The following is a 22,684-nucleotide window of genomic DNA, read 5'->3' as shown; positions in this document are numbered from 1 at the left end:
ATGGACCGAGGGATCCTGGCAAATGCCAACAAGGCAGATGAGAGTGATTAGTGTGCAGTTCCCTTTTGAGCTTTTATTCAAAGAAGTTCTCCTTCCATTGTATTGACTTTCAGTCTTGCCATCCTGAAATTTTAATCACCCGCGCTTGGAGCAGACTTCAGTTAGGTTGCCCAAAGGCAATTCTATCTGAACTTGAAGGTAAAAGAGGAATCCCTTCCACCTTCTCAGTCCCTCTGTTTCTTCTTCAAGGGACACCATCAATCTTCCTTAGGATTCCTAAGGAATCATCATTCGATTTTCTTTATAGGTTGGAAAGTCATAATTCTCTAATCTGAAAAAAAAAGAGTAATTCAAAGTGTTGGGAAGATTTTAGTAAATAAATTTGTGAATTCAAGATACCATATATCTACCTCATGGTAGACTCAGTGTGACTTTGGCCCCAAGGGCTTTAAAGTTCAGTGCTACTGGGCTGGGGATTTAGCTCAGTAGTGCTGCTGCCTGCCTCAAAAGCTCAAGGTCCCAAGTTCGATCCCCAGTATCAAAAAAAAAAAAAAAAGTTCAGTACTACTAAGTATATTTCTCCATTAAATTTATTTGCTTGTATATGTATGTATGTATGCATGTATGTATGTATTATATATTCATTCATTTATTCAGGTATTGATTGAATTTAGGGCCACATGTAAGCTAAGTGTGCTCTCTACCACTGAGCTATAGCCCCAGCTCTCCCCATTGAATTTAAACAATAAAAAACCTAAAGTGTTGTCTCTAAGCCAAAATTTGTTTTAGTCTCACCAGAGTATATTAAATCACATTCCTATTTGAAACTCTCTTCCGGTGACTTGTTCTTTCTGCCAGTCTCAGTCTTAGCTATGGCCTGGTTTAACTTCTGGTCCTGACTCTCTCCCTCTCCCTCCCTCTCACCTCTCTCCTGTTCAGCACACACAGCTCCTGTCTGCCTACGGGCCTTGTACTAAGTATTCTGACTCACAGACCCCAACTGAACCTGCTCCTCCCCTCGTGCAGAGTCCTCCCCGGGAAATCACTCCTTGTCACACACTCATCACTCTGTAGCATTTCATCCTGCTTTGAGATCATCGTAGCTCTCATTGCTAAATGAAATGCTCGTGCTGATTGTAAACCATCCATCACTAAAGTGCAAGCGGGGAATGCATGGTCTATGTGGACACAGCCTCTGGAAAAGATTCACTCTTTTCAATTTTCTAAAATGTTAAACAGGACTAAGTTTGTACCTGGTGTATAAACAGGCTAATTGGTCGTATGCTAGCTTGGAGAGTGTTTTTTTTACAGATATTTCATCTCTGATGTATGTGAGGACATTCATGAAAGCCCAGTCTTTCAGAAAGAGGTAGTGGGACCAACTGAGTGTGGTGGTGCACACCTGTATGTGTGTCCAGTATTCAGGAGGCTTGGGCAAGGGACTCGCCATGAGTTCAAGGCCAGCTGGGGCCACATAGTGAGTTCAAAGCCAATCTGAACTTCATAGCAAGACCCAGTCTCAAAAAATCAAAACAACAACAACAACAAAAGAAGAAGAAAGAAAAGAAAAAAGAAAGGTAGTGGAACCAAAACCTTTTACTGAAAGAGATGTCAGATTTCTTAGATTCACCATTTATAGGCTATAGATTAGAAGTTCTGGCTGAATGAACATAGACTATAAAAGTCAGCAAACATAGGGCCGGGGATTTAGCTCAGTGGTTCCACCGCCTGCCTCGAAAGCTAAGGAGTTCAATCCCTGGTACGAAAAAAAAAAACAACAAAAACAAACAAAAGTCAGCAAACATGACAGTGCAGTTTTAGTCCTTAGTCCCCTGCCTTTGGGAAGACCACTCTCACCTGGAGAGGAATTTTCTAGGGAAGCGTTGGTTTGCAAAATCATCTATCAATCTGGAGACTTTAGGCTGATACCCATTTTCTCCCACAATCCCTAGCACCTGAAGAGTTGCTCTCCTTGAGAATGACCTTGGGCAAGCATGTGACAACATGAAGAAGCCTCAGGACTTGAGGAGGAGAGTGCAGAAGAGTGCAGGCCTATCCAGATCAAATGTATATTATTACAGATGTAGCTAGAAATAGCAAAGAATTTGCTAGCTAGGTTGGGTTTTAAAAAACAGTTTAGAACTTGGAGAAACCATTCCTCTACATGCGATACATTGTACTCTCCTGTTGAGTTTTATATTTCCCTTAATTTGTTTTTTTGGTGATAAATATAAAAGTAAATGCCACCTCCATTTCAGTAGAGCTCGTAATGGCAGATGATCCTGCCACGGAGGCCTGAGAGCCAGGATTCTGACAGTGGTGTGAAAGCCCTTTTTAGGGAAACAAGGTTTGTTTTTCTGTATTGTGATGGTCTGAGAGGCAAGGAAGGCTGTTCAAACTTCACGACTCCTGCTTAACTAATCTTAGTTTTGTCCTCTCGGGATTCATATAAACCTCTCCCAAATTCAGGCCAGGAGCCCCAGGACAGCTTATTTTATTCTGCTAATTAGCTGGTCATTGGACCACACTGTGACTCAGTTGGACGTGGCCTGGCTGTGCCCTCGGTGTAGTGCCTTCCATGATCCAGGAGCCCATTGGTGCATAGTTCCTGCTCTTGGACTACTGCGGGATCCGTCACAGATTCCACCAACTGCTCCAGTCTGAGTTGTTGCTTTCTCTAACACTGACGATTAAATCCCAGAGCCTTACTTTTGTGACTAAAACCTTCACTGAGGTGCCCATGATCATTAGAGGGTCCTATGGGCCACCAATATGGCAGCATGGCATCCCTTGAGGGCTCTTAGACTTCTTAGCCTTGTCTCAGGTCAACTGCAGTAAATTCTGCATTTCCACAAATCTCCAGGTGATTTGTATGCACACACATTAGAACTGGGAAGCACTTTCCGGAATTCCTCACTGTCTCTGTCACTGCAGCCACCACCACAACTACCGCCATTATCATTAGGGTGGCTAAGAGCTCACTGAGAAATCTCTTTGCCAGCCTGTGATCTGATTTGCTCTCAGATCTCATCAACAATACTTCACTTAATCCTCCTATTCATACCGTTATTCCTTTTGCAGTGGGGGAAACTGAGGCTCATGCAGATCGTGTAACTGGTGTGCAAATTTTCAGGTAGTAAGCAGTGGTGCACTCCAGATTCAATCTGAACCACTTCACCTCCGGGGGCCGAGGTCCTACCACCTACCTCTGAGGCCTGCCCTAACTCTAGCCTCTTTTCTGTTTTCCAGGTGAGTCCACACTACATCCTTGCTTTCTTCTCATTAGTCTGTCAAAACTGCTGTAAAGCAAAGTCTCTGAAATAAAAATTACAGGAGGCCATTGCTTTGGATCAAGCTCCTGCCCTAGGCCCCAACAGACCAGGTCAAATCAAAATGGAGTCATTCAGGTCAAAGTTCCACCAAAATGAAGCCATTTAGCTGACATTCATAGAAATCAGGATTGGAGAGAAAGCAGCAAAATTTCCAAAACAGGCCAGCTGCAATTGGCATGATAATGCAACTCCCTCTACCTTCATCCCTAGACAAAAACCAGCACCCAGAAGTTCATGTTAATTAATCCCTTGTTTTCCTGATTGTTCAGCCCTCCACTCCAGCCTTACAAGGCAAGCAACTTTAAAATGACCAATTAACTTTTGTTTTTTGTTTCTGCTTTCTTCAAGCCATTTTCTTTCTATTAAACCAACTTCTGCTGGGCCAGTCGGAACACTCATTCTATCTTAGAAGATATAGTGTTGTCTGGTTCTAGAATTTTGAAACAGCCAGTTAAGACCTTTAAACTGCATGGTTGTCATTTTTGTCCTTTGGCAAGCCATTGCAAAGGAAATACTGCTGCTTGTGTGCTCCATAAAAGTATCTTAAAGTTGTTTTAAAATACAACTGAGTCTGTATCTTATATAGATTCCATCTCTCAGGCCTCAGAGAATGAGCTCTGATACTACTTCTAATGAAAGAGGACCGCTTAGAGTGCAGATTAGCATCCTCCAGGATGTGAACTTCTTCCGGCTCTGTTGAGATAATGGAGTGTCTTGAACTTGACCTTTGGAAGAAAACTTATATTTATAACTTTAATGAGAACCCTTGACAAGTAACACGACCTCGAAGCAACACCGGGCCAGAGTTTATCAAACCCTTAAAGACCTCAAGGTGGAAATACCTCTATCCTCTGTAGTCAGGACGAAAGGTCAATTACAGGAAGGTGATATCTGAGGTCTGGAAGAGATTAAAGTGAGTGATTTTCAAACTGATCACTGAACTGTTCTGAGGGAGGCTGCGGACAACTGTGGGGAATGGGGAGGCCCAGCTAGAGCTGGGGGTTCCTGGGCTTTTCCTCACTTTCAGCCAATTAGAATGGACTGTCAATCACATCAGTATATAATAGGTGCTGGGGCAAGATTTTACTTAAAGAGCATTTTAATTGTACATTAAAGAGCAATGAAGGGCTGGGGGTACTGTACAGTGGTAGAGCACTTAAAAAAGAAAAAGAAAGCAACTGAACTAATCCTACTTTATCCTTCCCATCTTTTGTAGTCGAGGCCACTGGGGTTCAGAAGGCAAAGTGACTTCCCCAAGGTCACACATTGTTTTGACTAAAAGCTATTTCTTGTATTTCTCCTTTGAAAGCTCAAATGCTGGGCTGGCTGCCAAGTCTGCCTGGCCTTTGCTCCTCCGATGTCTGGATCAGGCCTTATTACAGCCACAGGCGCAGGCCTAGCATGTGTTTAGAAAGCAAAATGCTGTTTGGGTAGGTGCTCCAGGCAGAGCTGAGCCAAAAAGCCACACGTCTCTGAGAGGCTTCTGTGACACTAGGCGGTCACCTGCCCGGCCCTGGCTCTTGCCTGATGGTCGATGCATCGAGGGCAGCTGAGCAGAGAACGCCAAACACGCTGGTGTCTGCCAAGTAAGGCACCTGCCCTCCAGCAGAATGATTAGACTACGGGAAATCCCAGTTCAGGAGGCTGTGCATTTGAAGAATCTACGACTAACAAAGGAAGAAGAGATTGATGAACCCTAGGAGAATGTTTGTTTTGAACTTTCAGGAAAATAAACCAATAAATAAAAACCAGTAATAAGAATATCAAGAACATTTTGCAACCAATAATAATGGCTACGTGGGTAATTTCCATGTTGTCAGTCCTTCTATACAGACCCTTCATTTGGTTATATGACAGATGTGATGCATGCTCAGAAGCACTTACATTTTTTAATAGCAGAAAAATTCATAACAAATTTATTAAAGTGAATGGAGGAAGGAAAGAATCACAGCATAGAAGCTGTGCGCAAAGAATGAGATCCTGAAGCATTTTTATTTCTCACAGTGGCTGTCCACACACCTAAAGGTTTGAGGCTTTCTTGCTCTTTTGAGATGAGGGTTGTTCATAGTTTTTGTTGTTTGTTGCCATAGCTGGGGTTCGAACCTGCAACATCTGTGCATGCTAGTCAAGCACCAGAGCCCTGAGCCACATGGCCAACCCTTTCCTGCTCTTTTATTTTAAAGATTGGTTGCTAATCCTTGCACATGGGCCCTGGAAACCCTGCCCCAGCACCTGGCCAGCAGCCCTTTGTGGGCCAGCTGGGAATATGGAAGGACAGTCCTGAGACCGGAGTCCCTTTCTCTCTCTTACTGTGCTCTCTGCCGTTCCACTTTAGCCACCATTTCTATTTCTAACCCCTGATGCTTCTTTCTCTAATTTTCCCCAGTGAAACCAATCCATGTTCTAGAAATGAAATGCTTTTCTTTCCTAGTCTGCACTGAAGCCCTATACACTGAGATTCCTACAAGGGAAACTCAGATTATTTTTCTGAAAAGACAGGTACTTACTATTTCACTTGGGTATATATAACGCCCATGAAATCCTTTGAAAGCCCTATGTACATGCTGATATTTTAAGTTTCACACTCAGTTCTTCTGCCCCTAAGAAGACTCAGAGAACAGTTAACCCTTTTAAGAAAACTTCTGAGAGATGCTAAAAAATAATTATAGCTACTGATTAGTAATACACAATGCTAAAGCAGTTTCCTTTTGTCCCTAATGCTCTTCTCAGTTGTTTACCAGGATCAAGATGTTGAACTTGACCTCAGGTAAATCTCTAGAGTAGGGAAATTATTTTCACTGAGTATTTTTAATGTCATAGAACTCTTGGGTATCATAAAATGACACCGGGCAGAGACCGGTAGACTCTTGTTAGAATTTGGCAAAATTTCTTCTTGTAAATCTTCAAAGCGGACTGATTGCTGCAACTTTCCCCTGGATTGTCCAGGTGTTAAAGACCTCAGGCTTTATTAAACAAAACAAAAATTTAGACTTAACAAGCGTCTTGACAAAGTCTTCCTGCTTTCATGCTGCTTTTTCCCACCCCATCTTCAGGGCTGGCATTTTACTTTGATTTTATGTTCACAAAGTTTATGGCTACCTCCAACACTAGCATTAAAAGTCTACTTCTTAGATTCGCTTAACGGAATGACAGTGTTTTTGGTTTTAACTTACTACTAATAGACCATAAGAGGAAGGGGTTCGCCATCCTTTTAAATACACTGGCTGCTCATTCCTGTTTTAATGCCCTCAGGTGTTTCCCCCCTGCTCATCGACAGGATAAGAATGAGGGAAGGGACCCTAACATGTCAACAGGCCCACCTGCTGCATCGCTGGAAAGAGTCCATTTTATTAGTGCCATTTAGATTCTTTTCATCTTTGCCCAGGTTTCTTCAAACCCAGTCTTCCTCCCTTCCTCAGCCTCTGGGGTACCTGGAATTACAGGCCAGCATCACCATACCCACCCATAAGTGCCATTTAAAAAGTGAATGGGGTGGGGGTGAGGGTTAGCTCAGTGGTAGCATGCAGCCCTAGGTTTGATCGAGGCTTGGTCTTCAGTACTGCAAAAAAGGGGTGAAGACTAAAGTTCAGAGGCAAGTGGTATTCTGCTATAACGAGTTACCAACAATTCAGTGGCTTCAAATAACATGAATTATTTTCTTAAAGCTCTAGAAGCCCAGTCTAAAGCAAATCTTGCCGGGGGTGGTGCACACCTGTAATCCCAGCACTTGGGAGGCTGAGGCAGGAGGATTGTGGTGAGTTCAAGGTTAGTCTGGGCTACATAGTGAGTTCAAGGTCAGTTTGAACTACATAGTGAAACTCTGTCTCAAAAAAACCCAAAAAACAGATCTTACCTGGCTAAAATCAAGATGTCTTCAGAGCTGCATTACTTCTGGAGACTCAAGGAGGGAATCTGCCCCCTTGCTTTTTCCCCCCTAGCTAAATCTCTAGAGGCCACTCGCAGTCCTTGACTTGTGGTCCCTTCCTTTACCTTCAAAGCCAGCAGTGTTACTGTCTTCAAATCACTCTCTAACTTTGACATTTCTGCTTCCTCCTTCTATCATATTAAGAATCCTGCCGGGATTTAGCTCAGTGGTTCTGCAACCTGTCTTGCAGACAGAAGGTCCTGAGTTCCATCCCTGGTACAAAAAAAAAAAAAAGAATCCTTGGAATTTGCATCCAGGCAGATAACCCACAATAATCTCTCTGTCTCAAGTTCATCAATGTAATTATATTTTCAAAGTCCCTTTTGCTACATGAGGTGATATATTCTCAGGTTCTAGGGATTAGGGCCCACTGGAGTCAGGAATTCATTCAGTGCTCTAACATACCCAGGTGCCCTCAAGTTTCCCCCCTTCTGTATACACAAGGCTTGGCTTCGTGTGCCTTTTCTTGGCACTTCTGTCTTAGATGTTACTTAATTTGAAAAAGAGCTAATTTGTGTGGGCAAATTGGGGTTGAAAGATACTCGACCACGTGTGGAGTGATGGCAAGGAAACCACAGCAAGGCAGTGAAAAGGGAGGTACCACCTTAGCAGTAGAGGGTCGTAAGAGGCAGGGGGTGTTCAAACACGCCACCCAGTGTCGTGTTGAATGAACTTACACAGCGTTCTTCTGTCTTGCAGGCTAACGGGCAGAAGTACATTGTGAAGAACTATTTCTACTATTACCTCTTCAGATTTTCAGCAGCTTTGGGTCAAGAAGTGTTCTACATCACATTCCTTCCATTCACTCACTGGAATATCGATCCTTATTTATCCAGAAGACTGGTTTTAATATGGGTGGTAAGCATTTTCTGGATGTACTAACAATTGCTGCTTCTAAGACAGCTGCCTGCTTTGGTACCCAAGTACCCTGCACAATATTCTTTATGGGTTTTTTTGTTTGTTTTAAAATCCCATAGAATGCAATTTGTCTCCTAATTTCTTTTGGGAAAAGTATATATAAGTGCAACTCATTTGGTTTGCAGAAACCAATCCAACTTGTGATTCCTGTATTTTGATAGACACCTCCTCACAGGTAAATAAAACTAGGAGAAGGAAGAAAGATGAGTAGAAAATGAAGGACCCTTCTAAGAATCCACACAGGGGTATAAAATACATCTTACCAAGGGACCATTTTAGTAAAATTTAACCGAAATCTAAAACGTCAAGCAGTATTAAGCAAGTAGTCTTTTACACATTAGAGAGATCAAAACATACGAGGCAGATGAGAGCAGCTGCCATAGGCAAAGCCCGGTGTCGACTCCAGGCACATAGGGGGCCCTCCACCTGTTTTCCCCACTACCCTATCACTTCCTGATGTTCAAGCCAATGAGTTTTGAATTTCTGTTTATCTGGGAAAGATTGTGCCTATCTGCGAGGCACAAAGGCATACTGCAAGTACAATAGAAAAATACTGTGTTTAAACAAAAATATTATTACAATAAAAGACTCATTGTCTCTATTCCCCCTAGCTTCAAACACACTTATCCATTGTTCTGGCACTTTCTGAAGCAGTTCTGGGGAGTCCTTTCTAATGTACTTCAGTTGTGTGGTAGTGACTGCTTTGATGGCTTGAATCAATCCAAAATGTTTACCTTTCCCGGTCATTTTGACTTTGGGAGACACCCAGAAGTTACACAGTGCCAGATCTAGTGAACAAGGGGATGAAGACTCACCACAATGTTTTAAGAGCTCGCCTTGCTGGTGGGCAGTCTTGGGCTGCGGCAACCGCTGTATTTTTCGATCCTAACCACACTCAGGAAGCGGACTTCCAGAACTGCTTCAGAAAGTGACAAGAAAGGTACAATACGTGTGTACGAAGCAAGGGGGAGCACTTTGAGGGGGATTCATGGCAACGTGTCTTTTACTGCAGTAAATTTTTAAACATTTAACATTCACCATTCTTTTCCTTCACCCCGGACCTTGATCAAGTGCAGCTCAGCCGGTCCGTGACCCCTGGTCCGAGCCTCATTTAGATCCCTGTCTGCACAAAGGGGTTGATAATGCACGTCCTTAGAACCCCCCGCGAGTCCACAGTGTGCAGAGACGGCGGGAGGATGCGCACTACCTATGTGAGCCGGGTGACAAAGTGACTATCCATGAAGGCCCGGTGTCAAAGACCAACCAGTCCTACAGTCCCAGGGTTGGAATAGGACGTTTAGGGGCAAGACGGTTTCCCTTGCTCTAGATTCTGCGCTAAAAACAAGATCAAAGGGCTAGGTTGGAGCTAAGGGAAACGCTGTGTGAACTTAGGCAAGTGACTTCCCACGCTGGGCCTTTATGTCCTTTATAGAACGAGTGGGCTTGATCGCCTTGAATTCCAGTGTTTCCGTGGCAGGGGAGGGAGAAGTAAACGCTGCCCTCCTGGTTGGGGTGGGGGGCGCCGAGGCGAACCACTCGCCAGCGGCCACCTGGGGGCACTGCGGAGCAGCGGCCTCTGCGTCCCCCTGAGTCTGCCAGGAGGCAAATGGGCCCAGAGTCGCTGGATCGTTCGCTTTTCCATATGAAATCTTCCAGTTTTTCAGGGTCAGCTTCTCTGGCAGCTGAACAGGGAATCCTTGAAGTGCAAATGCACGAGCCCGGCTTCGAAGCCTCCCCTCCCAGGCACTGCTAAGCCTTTGAGCCATGCATGTCTCCCCCACAATCTTCCTGACTCTGACCCTTTCCGCTCAAAAACTACAACTACTTTGTGCTTGCCCGGTCCCTGTTTCCTTCCTGGCCTTCTTCTGAAGTCTAGCTTTTGTCTAAAAGTATGACCGGAGAATCTGCAAAAGCACATGCTGCTTCTCACAAATCGCCCAGGGAACGTGGTCTGAGTGTCCTCCTGGCCTCGTGAGGCCCCTCGGGGTTTTCTGGGGCAGCTCGGGAGGGGGCAGGAGAAAGGGGGGGCGAGGAGGAGCCTCCCTTTTCTGCTGAAGACTTGAAACCCCTGAAAGGTCCATGTGCTTGAGTCGCACTTATTTTCGAATATAAATATTACAGTGTATGTATAATATGTATGCGTGATATGGGTTTGGTTTCCGGAAACTTTTACGGTGTCCGAGTGCGCCAGGTGATGTAAACACGTAAAGCTCCTTTCATAACCCAGGACCCTCTTACAGTGTATGTGGCTAGTTCAAGACCACTGATTTCCTCCCTGAGGGTGGAAAACTTTCCAAGGGCCTGGGAAAACTTCAGACTTGAAAAGAAGCCATGGACGATATTCTTTTCCTCCTCCTCCTCCTCCTCCTCCTCTATTTCTTCTTCTTCTCTTCTTTATTTTTTTATTTCTCTAAAATTTTTTTGGACAAGGTCTTGCTATGTAGTCAAGCCTGTCTTCCAACTCGCCATCCTCCTAGCTCAGCCTCCAGAGTGCTAGGATCGCGGGTGTGCATCGCCACAGCCAGCCCGGTGGAGGACTCACCCCTTGAACTTAGGCGAGTGACTTCCCACTCTGGCCATTACTGGTTCCCATCACTGGTTGTCATTTTACACTTCAGTCTCCTCATTTTCAAGGGTCCCAAGTACCTTTACGTGAGGGAAGGAAGCCCACGTTGAGTCTGCGCGTGGTCGCTGGATGTTTTAAGCGGGTGCGTGGCCTGGTCCATCGCACGTGCTGGGAGCTCAGCAGTAACTGTGCGAGCAGCCGCGTCTGTCAGGGCAGCTGGGCAGGCGGAGGGTCCGGGCGGGTTCCTGGCAGCTCCGGGTGGAGGGAACCGGTCCTTTCATTCCACTGGGGAGGTGGGGAAGGTGCGGGTGTGCCGCGGGCGAGCCCTGGGAGGGCAGCTCCACGCTGGGCTTCAGGGTCGCTAAGGAGAGTTGCTCCTCTTGGCCCCACGTTGAAGGTGGATAAAGGGAAGGAAAATTCCTGGTGGTGTTGGGCGGAGCAGGGCCGGCCTGGCACTCAGTTTCTGGGGAGGCACAGGCGGCCTTTTTCCTGCAGGGGACATCTCCAGATTAGTGACCGCCCCTTCTAGGAGCAGGACTCAGATATCTGTCAGCTAAGGTGCAGAGCTTGAAGGTTTAGGGCTGTCAATGTCTTATCTCCCCGCCGCCCCCAAATGTGTTGGAAGGCGGCTGTTTGTTCCAGAGTGCCACACATCTTGTCAGATTTCATATTATATCCAATAGTTGTCATGGGATGAAGACTCAACAGGTTTTATTGCTCTTAAAAAGCATCTGTCATATTACAATTGACTCATACTGTCTGAAACAGCTTAGCAGAATTTATTATGGTTGTGTTAACTGCTCTCTCTCCTCGCAATCATAATTGTTCCTGCTTCCTATTGTACCTCTTTTACTGGCATCTGTGTTCATTAACTGACTTGAACGCCATTACAACGGGTAAGTATTCTTTTGTAGACCAGGATAGTAATGCTTTAAATAATAAAAAGTCATGTCGTACGTTGAGCACTTAATATATGTGCTCATAATGCCACTGACTGTAATAGCGTTTTATATATTTTTACCTCACTTAATTCTGCCAGCGATCCTGAGTAGTTATTATGAGCCCATTTTATAGATTGTGAAACTGAAGTGTAGAAAGGGCTAAATAATTGTCCAAGATCAAAGTGGATTCTGTCCTGGCCTCCTCTGCAGGGTTCCTGTTGGTTCTTAGAACACAGCTAAGTGACTGTGTTTTTAAGTCGATGAAACTGGGGCTTTATGGATTGAAATGATTCGCTTCTGTGTTTTCGGTTGTTTCAGGATGCTCCGTGACACTTACCAACCCTGTGTTGTTCTTCAGTGTCCTCTGGCTACCTTTATTGACCAGCCGACAATATTTATCCCAGAAAACTTAGACAAGAGCTTGTTAAATTAGCTGAAAGTCATCAGTCAAGTCTTGATGTCCCTCTTCTACCCCCGTCAATGTTTTAAACCTATCTTTGGGCTCAAAAGAATCTCAGCCATCGGGGCAGGAAAGCCCATGCATGGGTTGCCTGATTGGAATCCCCATAAAGAAGCTGGGTGTTGGTGGTGCACACCTCTGGTCCCAGAACTCTAGAAGGCTGAGGCAGGAGGATTACAAACTGGAGCCTAGCCTGGGCAATTTAGTAACTTAGTGAGACCCTATCTCAAATTTAAAAAATAAAATAAAGGGCTGGGGGTGCAGCTCAGTGCAAAGTCCGAGAGTTCGCTCCCCAGCATTAAAAAAAAAAAAACCCATAGGGGCGGGGATTTAGCTCAGTGGTTTCACGCAAGTGCAAAGACCCAAGTTCAATCCCTGGTACCAAAACAAAAAAAAACAACCCATAAAGAGGAGTAGTTGACTCATTGTCTGAATGAATGGTCAGTTGATCGCTCAACTTCTACTTTGGCACAGTGACAGTGCCAGCCAAAAATAAAAGTAAAACCCTTAAAGTTGTACTGTAACATGAAGCAAAATCAAGTTTTTCTCCATTTTGTAAAATATTGATGCTACAATTGATCCTTGAGGCTTGGAAAGCTCTCTTTCTCTATTCTTACGATATTTTGTTATTTATATCCTGCCTCTTTTCACAGACATTTCCTAGCATTCTTAATGAGATTTTTAAAAATGAGATAAGTGGATAAAAATGAAAATTAGGGGGAATTCAGATACCATAGAAGATTAAACCCCTGACTAACATTAAATATACCGTGCTGCTTCAAAGGTGACCCACAGACTGGTCTTTGGACTTTGTCTTGACCAAGCCAAAATAAAGTTCGGCATTTGCTAGGAAGTAATAGGCCCGTTCCTAAGACAGCAGATGTCTGCCTGACGCGTAAGGTGGACGGAATGGCTAAGGCTGGATATGCATATTGCTAGAGTATTCTCTTGGAAATGCTCTTCGATGTCAGTCCCTGCTGTTTGGTGTGTGTGAGAGGCTGCAATTTAACTCCTTTTCCTGAGCTTCGTGTGTTCTCATTTTTAAGTCATGTCTCATGTAACCAATGAAAAAAACATTATCTCAGTTAATTCTCACTTCATAGATTTACTAATGAAAACACTTCTTATATCTTTATTGGCCATTTGTACTCATATTTGTGAATTGTCAGCCTACCTTTGGAAAACTTTCCTCAAGCAGTACATCTGATGTGTGTTTTAAACACGTTGCCTGATACTGGGAATATCTGCAATGCAAGGGAGCTTTTAAAAATTGATTTCTACCAGTCACTAATATAGAATGATGCTAGATCTTCCATTTCTGAGAGGCAATGTGTTTTTACATAAGATTTTTAGAAGTTCAAGACTTTGAGAAATGGTATTTAACTTCACAATATCATCATTAGTGACCTAGGGGAATCCTTTACAACGAAATTGGGCCTGGGGTTATAGCTGAGTGGTACAGCACTTGCTACACTCAAGGGGGTCTTGAGTGTGATCTGCCATAACACACACACTCAACCTCACACCTACACACACATGTGTGTGCACATGCACACACACACCCCAGATGAAACAAAAAACAGAGAAAGAGGACTTTGAATGCTTTGATTTGGGTTTTCCCTTTAGTTTAGACACAGACCTCTTCCCACCCTGTTGTTGTACCCTTATGACCTCCTGAACCCCTCCCTTTGGACACTTAATGCTTCTGCCTCAGTTTCCCTGTCTGTAAAATAGTTTCTTCAGGAAGACCAACTTTCAGAAAATCTGGTTCATGTTGTTTGAATTCCAATTAAGTTAAAATTTACCTTTGGGTTTTTCTTTGCCTTTTTTCTCATTTATTAACTTTTAACCTCTCAGGGATGTATTTCCTGCCAGTCTAACATGTGTGTGATTCTTTGTAGGAAAATGTTATCATGTCCAAACCGATCTTACAGTGTTTCTGAATAGACTGAAGGCCCTCGTTGTTTCTGACACTGTCTAGGCAGGGTTAATATCTCTTGTATGGCTTTTTGTCATTTTCCTGAGTGGAAGTGAGGAGGCCTTGTAACAGGGGTGGGTGAGTAGTTGTTCTCACCAACATCAGCAGCATTGCTATCAGAACAGAGACTGGTGGTCTTGAAAGGGGTACAGAGCTGATGCAATAGAGGTAGTGTGTCCTATTTCCAGAAATACAAACCCACTCAAACTCACTCAGGAAAAGGGGTGGATGTTTTAAGTTTATGGGGAATCTAAGAGCCAGAAATTCATAAGAACTAATGCTGGTGAATGATTTGGTTGGTACAGTTCAGCTGTAACTTCTATCTTTTTAACTCCTGTCATTCTCTGGTAACTACCTACTTTTTAATTCAGATTTTCAGGAGGGTTTGGTGCAGCTATTATATAATGAGTCCCACAGTTCCACCCAGCTCTGGTCAGTCCATAAATTGGCTGTAATTGGCTCAAACACCTGTGTTTAGGGTGGACAGATGATTGACTAGGGTCACAGCTCCAAGGACCAGGTTCTGGACCTTCAAGAGACAGGGACGATAATCCTAGTAGTGAAACCTTGTCAGGCCACTTCATGACTCTGCACTGCAGTTTCCCTGGCTATAAGATGAAAGAAGCCAGGTAGAGTTCCCCTGAGGCTTGTAACATGATCCTGGGTGTTTGTTATACAGATGCGATGTGACCATCAAAAGAGATCCAACTATGGAGTGGAAGAAGAAGGAAAAGAGCAAAAGCCAACGGGGTTGACATCCAGAAGGAGGAGGGGAGGAGTGGACATATTTCATCTCTTTTGCAAACCAAATGCTAATGCAGTGGTACCTTTTTCTTGCATTGTGAATCTCCTCAATATCAGACAATGTCTCAAGAGCTTATCAAATCTATTGCTAAATATTGTTAGATTGCCTGCTGTCTTGTATTCAGCACAGCTGAAGGAGTACTTTGAAAGAAAATGCAGTACTTAGCTGGGCATGATGGAGCATGCCTATAATCTGAGCACACTGGGAGGCTGAGGGAGGAGTCCCTCCTAGACAACTCAGTAAGGCCATGTCCCAAAATTAAAAGTATAAAAATAATTTTTAAAAAAGGCTGAAGTAGTTCAGTGCAACAGCCAGGGGTCAATCCCTAGTACCACAAAAGAAAAGAAAATACTTCTTTCTGAATGTAAATTCTACCCCACCCCTTTTTTGGTAGACTTTTTAAAGCTTAGGCCATAGAAGCACAAGAGTCTTTCTGGCAGGTCCTTCTGCTCCTGTTCTTGCAAGACAAATTAACTTAGGTTGGAGAGCTCCAGTATAAATGATGGTTTTCTCCAACTCTCACATTCTGATGATTAATAGGTAGCTAATTCATACCTGGAATACAAGCCAGACCTAAATTTACACTTAAATTGTGCCTATTACATAGGTAGCGTCTAACTGCTACAGCATTTGAGGTATCATCTTATAAAACAGTCGCCCGAATTGGTTATAAGGTGGCCTTCGTGGTAGCATGTCCAAGGAGTGTAGTGCCCTCGACCCGTGTCTCAGGCAGGAGTTGGTCACCTGGTTAGTTAGGGAGGTGGAAAAAGTGTGCCTGTCCCTGTAATTCACAACCTGTAGACTGGGGTCAATTTTATTGACAAAAGATGGCTTTAGGTGTGATTAGCTCTTAATCCTCTGCTGAAACTGCTAACCCCAGTCGCTGCAAAAGCGCTCCCTTGCCCGGGATGTAACTCAGTGGTTCCGGTGCCTGCTGTGCAAGCACAAGGACCCAAGTTCGATCCCCGGTACCAAAAGAAAAAAAGAAAAAAAAAAGGGCTCCCTGCTTGTTAAGTAGGTCCTTGCAGGAGATTGATGAGTGTTTAAGCAGGGTGGACAATGACAAGACTGTAACCCTCTCTAACTTGCATTGAAGGCTCTAGAATTAGGCGTCAGGGATTCTCCTCAGCCCCTCTGAAGTAGAATTTGTAATTTAGCCTGAGTTAAATATTAAGAACCTGTTTCTAAGGGGGCTGTTATACTCGCTGTATTGGTTTAGTGGTGAAACAATAAGGAAAAGTACTCATTTTAGTGTAGGTTTTTATTAAAAGCCTTAAAACGACTCACGTGGTGAACAAATACCTTCAGGCTTGTCTGTCACTGGCACTTCTTTCTCTCTTAATGAAGACGACTGGGGAAATGTGTCCTTTTCTTCCCGCACTCCCCTTCCTCACCACTGCCCCTCGCCCACCTCCTAAGACCTGGGTGCCATTGACTGGCACAGTTTTCCTGCTCACAGACAGAGGCGATCACCCAGCTCACCCCAATACTGCTTCTCTTCTGACACAGTCTTGCCAAGTTGCTAAATTGCCCTACTGGGCTCTGCTGTTTCCACCCCCAAGGGTGCTGGGGTTACAGGTACCTCCACACCAGTCCCAACTATGTGCCACCTCTTCTTTTTGTTTTTCTGTTACTAGGGATCGAACTTGGGACCTTCCGCTTGGAAGGCAGGCGGCAGCACCACTGAGCTAAATCCCCGGCCCACTATGTACCACTTCTAAAGCGTCCCTGAGTTTATGGTGTGGATAGGCACTTCCTTTAAGCTTAGCTGGGTATAAAGGTGTGTGAAGTACCAGGGTCCTGGAGGAAAGATTTTGCTAAAAAATGAAATTAGGCTGAAGCTGTTAAGAGGACTCAAAAAACTAAGCATTTTATACCGAGCTTTGAGGAGTTAGTTCTTCTCCCCACCCCCTGTTTGATTCATTCTAGCTGTTAATGTTCCCTGCCTAGAAAAAAAACATAGCCAAGTCATATGACTTGCCAAGTCATATCCAGACCCAAAACCAAGGCAAATCTTGACAAGGTAGAGTCAAGGAATTCAACTTCTCTGTTCTGGCTACGCCTGCTTTCCACTCACCGCAGATGACTCGGTCCCTAGGGCTCTCTTCTGACACTGTCCCTGATGCTATTCCCACGCATTCGTAAAACAAAAGAAAAAAGATTGAATCAATCAATAGGTCAAGGAGGCCTTTCTTTCGGATGAAATTTTCCAATAAAACCCTAACATCTCTCTCTTCTCAAAGCCAATCAGTGTCACTTGCGAGGCTGATTCTTGAGCAGCTATGGTTCTCGCAGCAGCTGTGTCATGTCCCTCTCAGCCACGTGCCTCCCACGGGAGCCCCATTTCACAGACGAGAACCTGATGACCAAAGCGATGGAGTCACTTCCCAGTGGCGACACAGCCACTACATAAAATGGTCCGCTGTGTCACCTCCCATAGCTGACCCCCCCCCCCATCCAATCTCTCGGAAGCGCGCTGCACTGGTTTGGTTGGCAAGGTGGCATGTAGCGTCAGTCTTGTGGCAAGTGCCATACTCACAGCAGCAGCAGACTTCCCAGATGTCCTCGTCCCAGTCCTCTGAGCTGTGTCCCCCGTGAGTCCCCCGCTCCCACTTGTGGGACCGTGTGTTCCAGGTGTTTTGCACTCAGCCAGAGGCCAGAGACCCACAGGAGCCGGGCACAGCACTTTGACTCCTGGCTGGAGCCCTGAGCAGGGCCGGCTGCTAATCCTCCATCCTTCCTGTGCCTCTGTTCTCCTTCCTCAGCCTATTTTGCAAAGCAGCCAAGTAGAAAGAAGGAGCGAAGAAAAGAGGAGGCCTCTGTCCCCACAGGGATGTGACTTTGCCTGGAAGGGGCCTGAGCATTTGCCTGGCTCCCTGCCTCCTATTCCCAGGCTTCCCACTCCGTGTGTTTGTCTCCCCTGTGTGCCAGGCTACTCCAGCCTCCGTGTGAGGGATGAGGAGCCCTAGGCACTGCTCTGCCATGGGAGGCCTGGCTTCAGGACAAGTGCTCTGTGCAGTCACAGCTGAGAGCCTGTCCTTTATGTTTTCCTCTGAACTTTTCTGAGAACTGTAAGGCAACCTCCCTCGTGGCCCCAACAGCTCCCATCTCTCCGCTTCCCTCTCTTTCCACCCGTGCTGGATGAGGCTGCCCCAGAGGAGCCTTTGCAGCTTCTCTCTCTCTGCAGAGGACGTTCTGGCTGGTCTGGGGCCCGCCCTGATGGAGACCTTGATTTCTCTCCTTCTGGTCCCACACATGCCAAGACCTTTGCTCCGCTGGCCGCATTGGGTGTGGATGGTGGCCGGAAGGTGCTGTGCTTGGTATGGGCCTCAAGCAGCTGGGGAATAACTGGGGAAACTGAGGCTTTTTGACTTCTGGGGCACCAGTCTCTTCATCCTGAGCTGTTCGTATTTAGAGACAACAAGAACCGTCACTTATGAGTTGGTCTTGGGGCTTTGGCCTTTGCAGACACCATGAAGAGAACCATAGGCACTATTGCTGTTCTCATTCTAAGGACAGACAGTGATAGGAGAAGGATCTCATGGGGCTGTGGCCAGAGAAAAGACTCATGATTTGAACTCATAGCTACCTGGCTCCAGAATCTTGTGAGCTGCTTTGCATTCTACAGTAGCCGCTTCCCTTAATTATGTTGAATAAAGCCTGGCTTTTCTTGGGGATGTAGCATGTTCAATGACTTTTGCTTCCCATTTTATAAAGAGTAAACCACACTAATAAAAAATTGAAAAATAAGAAAAAAGTGTCCTAAACCCTACCTCATGTGTTAATTTGAGGGTAATTCAACTTTCCCAACTGTCTATATTTGCAATGTTTGCTTACAGTTCACAGTTTATATCTTCCTTTGGTTTTTGTTGTTCTTCTTTGTCTGTATGTTTGTCTCTGTGGTGCTGGGGATTAAACACTAGGGCTCGGCCAGTGCTCTACCACTGAGCTACTTGAGATGGGGTCATGCTTAGTTGCCCAGGCTGGCTTCAAACTTCCGATCCTCCTGCCTCAGCCTTCTGAGTAGCTAGGATTACACATGTGTGCCTCTATGCCCACCTATATCCTGTTTTGTGATAAATGGTTTGATATAAGTTTAGACATGATTTGTAGTTCATGATGAATATGAATGGGATTGAAAAAGACTCACGAATCTTTTAACCTTAAAAAATAATTGAATCAGCCAGGGATTTAGCTCAGTGGTTCTGCTGCCTGCCTCGAAAGCACAAGGTCCTGAGTTTGATCCCTGGTACCAAAAAAAAAAAAAAAGGGAGAGAGAGATTAAAAAAAATTGAACCAAAGGATGATTTATTACCCTTAAGAATTAGGAGACTTGGTTTCTAACCCAGGTGAAAACTGTTCATCCTTCTTTATTTTATGTTGCACACATTTACTAGTACAGTAAAGTAAGAAGCCCTCATGGTGACATAGCCAGGCTGGCATGGGATCATAGTCTGTTGGGTATTAAGAGGTGCAACCAGTTGTAGATCTGGAGTTTATAATTATGGAACTAACTAGTCAAATAGCATTTGTCTCTGACCTTAAACAATGCATCCTCCCTTGCAAAATCTACCCTGGTAATCTACACATACTTGCACTAGGTTGGCTCTTACCAGTCTTCCTGTGGACCCCCAAATAGGGAGAGAGAGCAATGGTGATCCCAGGAACCATTTGGTCTTGCAAATGAAAGCTGAAGGACAGGGTTCTGTGAGGAGCCAGGGCTTTCCAGGTCCAGGAACAAAGGCCTGGAAGGAAAAATCAAGCACACAAACTTTTCTCTTAGCTTCGTGTGTGTGTGTGTGTGTGTGTGTGTGTGAGAAAGTGAGACAGAAAGAGAGGTGTGTGTACAGAAATTCATTGTTTGCATTGCATACGCTCAGATTTAACTAGAAAAAGATGTCATGTTTTTGTTCCTTTTAAAATTAAATTTCTCTGGCATTCGCAGGCACTGAAATCAGAAGAGAAAAAATGTTTTGTTCAATTTGAAAATGCTTTCTGAACACATAGCAATTTGACTCCAGGGGTTGGGAAATAACATTCTAAAGGTTTTCCAGAAAACGCTAGCTTGGAACTAGCAAGTGGTGAGCAGTACAAAGCTTGCTTGCCTTTAAACTCACACTGGTAAGCAAACAAAGGCTAAAGAGTAAAAGAAGGAGATGATTTATTTTATTAGGCCATAATAGCAGACCCAGTCAAAGGAGAACATTAAGCCTTACATTTATTATGAACTCTACAATGGATCACACACCTGCAACAGCTGTGAGCCCTACTGATGCTATGTGAAGTAAAGAGAGGGGGAGCAATTGATGTCAGTGTTTGTCTGCATTGTGGGGGAAAACATTCAGGGAGGTTGGACACACAGTGATGGACTGAAAGCGCCATTTTTCTGTCACCAACGAAGACTATACCTTGGGTGTTTAGTTAGAATTTATTGAAAAAAGAATTGGAGCTCATACACTTAACTAAACTTTTCAAATGAATATTGTTTGAGGCCTTTGCCGTTTTGAAGGCTACATTTAGAAATTGAAAAATAGACTTGCACCCTAGAAAGCTTTTGAATGTATGTTAAAGTCTAGTTTTATGCTCTCTTAAAAAGTCTACTAATCTACAAAGAATGTTTATCCAGAGGGCAGTCAACGCGGTGTGGCTCTAACACTGAGCGGATTAAATCATTAAACTGTCAAGCCTTTAGTTGCAGACAGCCGGTGTCTGTCTTTACTTTAAAATGTCTCAGTAACCTAAAAAGATGTGCTCAAGTTTTGTTTTGTTTTTGTTTTTGTTTTGCAGTGCTGGGATTGAACCCAGGGCCTCATGCATGATAGGCCAGCATTCAAACAAAGGACTCTTGTTATCTAACTCTTAAGAATGCTAACTTTGAATTTGTACATTCATAACAAATCCATATGAAAGAAATTTTATGTGAGAAATATGAAAGCATTTAACACCTTTCTAGGCCAGCCTGGGTAATTTGGAAAGACCCTGCCTATCTCAGAGAGAAAGACAGGCAGAGAGAGAGAGAGAGAGAGAGAGAGAGAGAGAATATGAATTAAAATAGGCTGGAGACACAGCCTAGCAGCAGAGTACTAGTCTGCATGCACAGGGCACTGGACTCAATCCCCACTACTCCCCCCAAAAAAGAATATGAGCATAGGTATTTTTGCAAGAATTTCATAAGACAACTTCCGAATCTTACATTTGTATAGATCTATCAAGCTTAGGACTCCCTAAGTTTTGTAGTTTTGGGGTTGGAGTCTTATACTCAGAGCATTTTGTTCCTCAACTATGTCTGGGTGCACCTCCACTACTTCTGACACATATAAGGGAGCTTGAAATTCGCTTGCCTCTTAAGATGATGTGATTGTCGTGTAATTGTCTTGTGCCGACTCATCACCTCTACTTTGAAAACAGCTGGCCATAAGCAAAACAGAAATAGGTACTGTACCATTTCTATATCCAAAAATAGGATTACAGAGCATGTAAATAGGAAAGAATATAGAACCATGAATCAATCAGGCATTGTTTCTAAAAATAATGCTTAGGAGCAACATACAACTCTGAAGGTGTCATGGCACTTCCACTTTTATTAGTCCATGTTTGCAGTACATAATGATTACATTCCTCATGGGGAGTTGGGACATGTACATAACACATCTTAATTCTTTCACCATTTCTCTCCTTTCCTTCCCCACTTCCTCCATCACTTAGTCTCCTTCCCTTTTGCAGAAGATCTACCATTAACTACAATTAACCGAACCTACCATTAACTTGTAAGGTATTAATGCATAGAATCCCATTCAACAAAACAAATTAGGACATTAATAGCACCCAGAGCCCATTCTCAGGCCAGCTCTCTTTTTATTCTCATATTGCACTGGGCCTAAAACAAAGGATCTCTTCAGAGGAAATGAGTTTTTGGAAAGGACCCAAAAGATTACACTGTAGAGAGTAGATGTAGAGAGAGCATGTATGCATGGGCAAATGAACCCATAGTGGAAGTTTAGAAAAATAGGTAATAATTCTAACTCATAAAGGAAAAGCTGCAAGAGGACAGCAATGGTTTCCACGGTTGTCCACCAGCCACTAGCTCCCCACATCTGCATAGGTGCTCTCCCTCGGTACACGTTTGGTCATAAGCCAGAACAGTTATGAAACTCATCACTCAGAGATATGTCAGAGCCCCATGTCTGTAATCCCAGCTGCTCAGAGGCTGAGTCAAGAGGATCACAAGTACCAGGCCAGCCTAAGCAATGGTGCAAAACCTTTCTCAAAATAAAATTTTTAAAGAGCTGAAAATTTACCTCATTAGTAGAGCACTTGCCTAGCACGAGGCCCTGGGGTCCATCCCCAGTACACACGCATGCACACGCACACACACTTATGTACGCATGCACACATGTTAAAGCCTGAAGCTCTTGTGTGCTCAGGGAGAGGATTTGCTGCAAGGAATCATCCTTCCCTGGGTGGCTTATACGAAATTCACAGCTAAGCCTCTTAAGTACCTATAGCAGAGCCAGACGCCAACCCTCCAAATTCCAATTCTTTGCCTGATGAATGATGAGCTGAACTCTGCCCCCACTGGCCAATCTGGACAAAATCCCTGCTACCTGGACTACCAAATTTGAGTTTCTCTCAAGTGAGACCCATGAACTTGACCCACCTTCACCGGCATAGGGCGCCCCCCAGTGACCCCTTCTGAGAATAATCTGACTTCGGGGTAAACACTTCCTGGCCCTTGTCCTAACCCACTGCCACCTTTCAT

General features: G+C 44.3%; 1 protein-coding gene across 2 annotated transcripts in view; it reads left to right on the top strand.

The window, feature by feature from the left end:
* The window catches only part of Sgpp2 (sphingosine-1-phosphate phosphatase 2), a 121,441-nt gene that overhangs the window by 41,102 nt on the left and 57,655 nt on the right, over positions 1 to 22,684 (top strand). The window contains exon 2 of one of the 2 annotated variants that reach the window (XM_004864475.3): positions 7,957 to 8,115. The exons of the other annotated variant lie outside the window; for it this stretch is intronic. Coding sequence (XP_004864532.1) covers positions 7,957 to 8,115 — 159 coding nt within the window. The remainder of the gene's footprint in view (positions 1 to 7,956; positions 8,116 to 22,684) is intronic. 2 annotated transcript variants of the gene reach the window in all.

This window comes from Heterocephalus glaber, unplaced genomic scaffold (assembly GCF_053883595.1).
Source record: "Heterocephalus glaber isolate CG9 unplaced genomic scaffold, H.glaber_assembly_v1.0 deba00000621, whole genome shotgun sequence".
NCBI classification, from domain to species: domain Eukaryota; kingdom Metazoa; phylum Chordata; class Mammalia; order Rodentia; family Bathyergidae; genus Heterocephalus; species Heterocephalus glaber.
The sequence above is the reverse complement of the archived record's forward strand: the minus strand, read 5'-3'. Positions and strand labels throughout refer to the sequence as shown.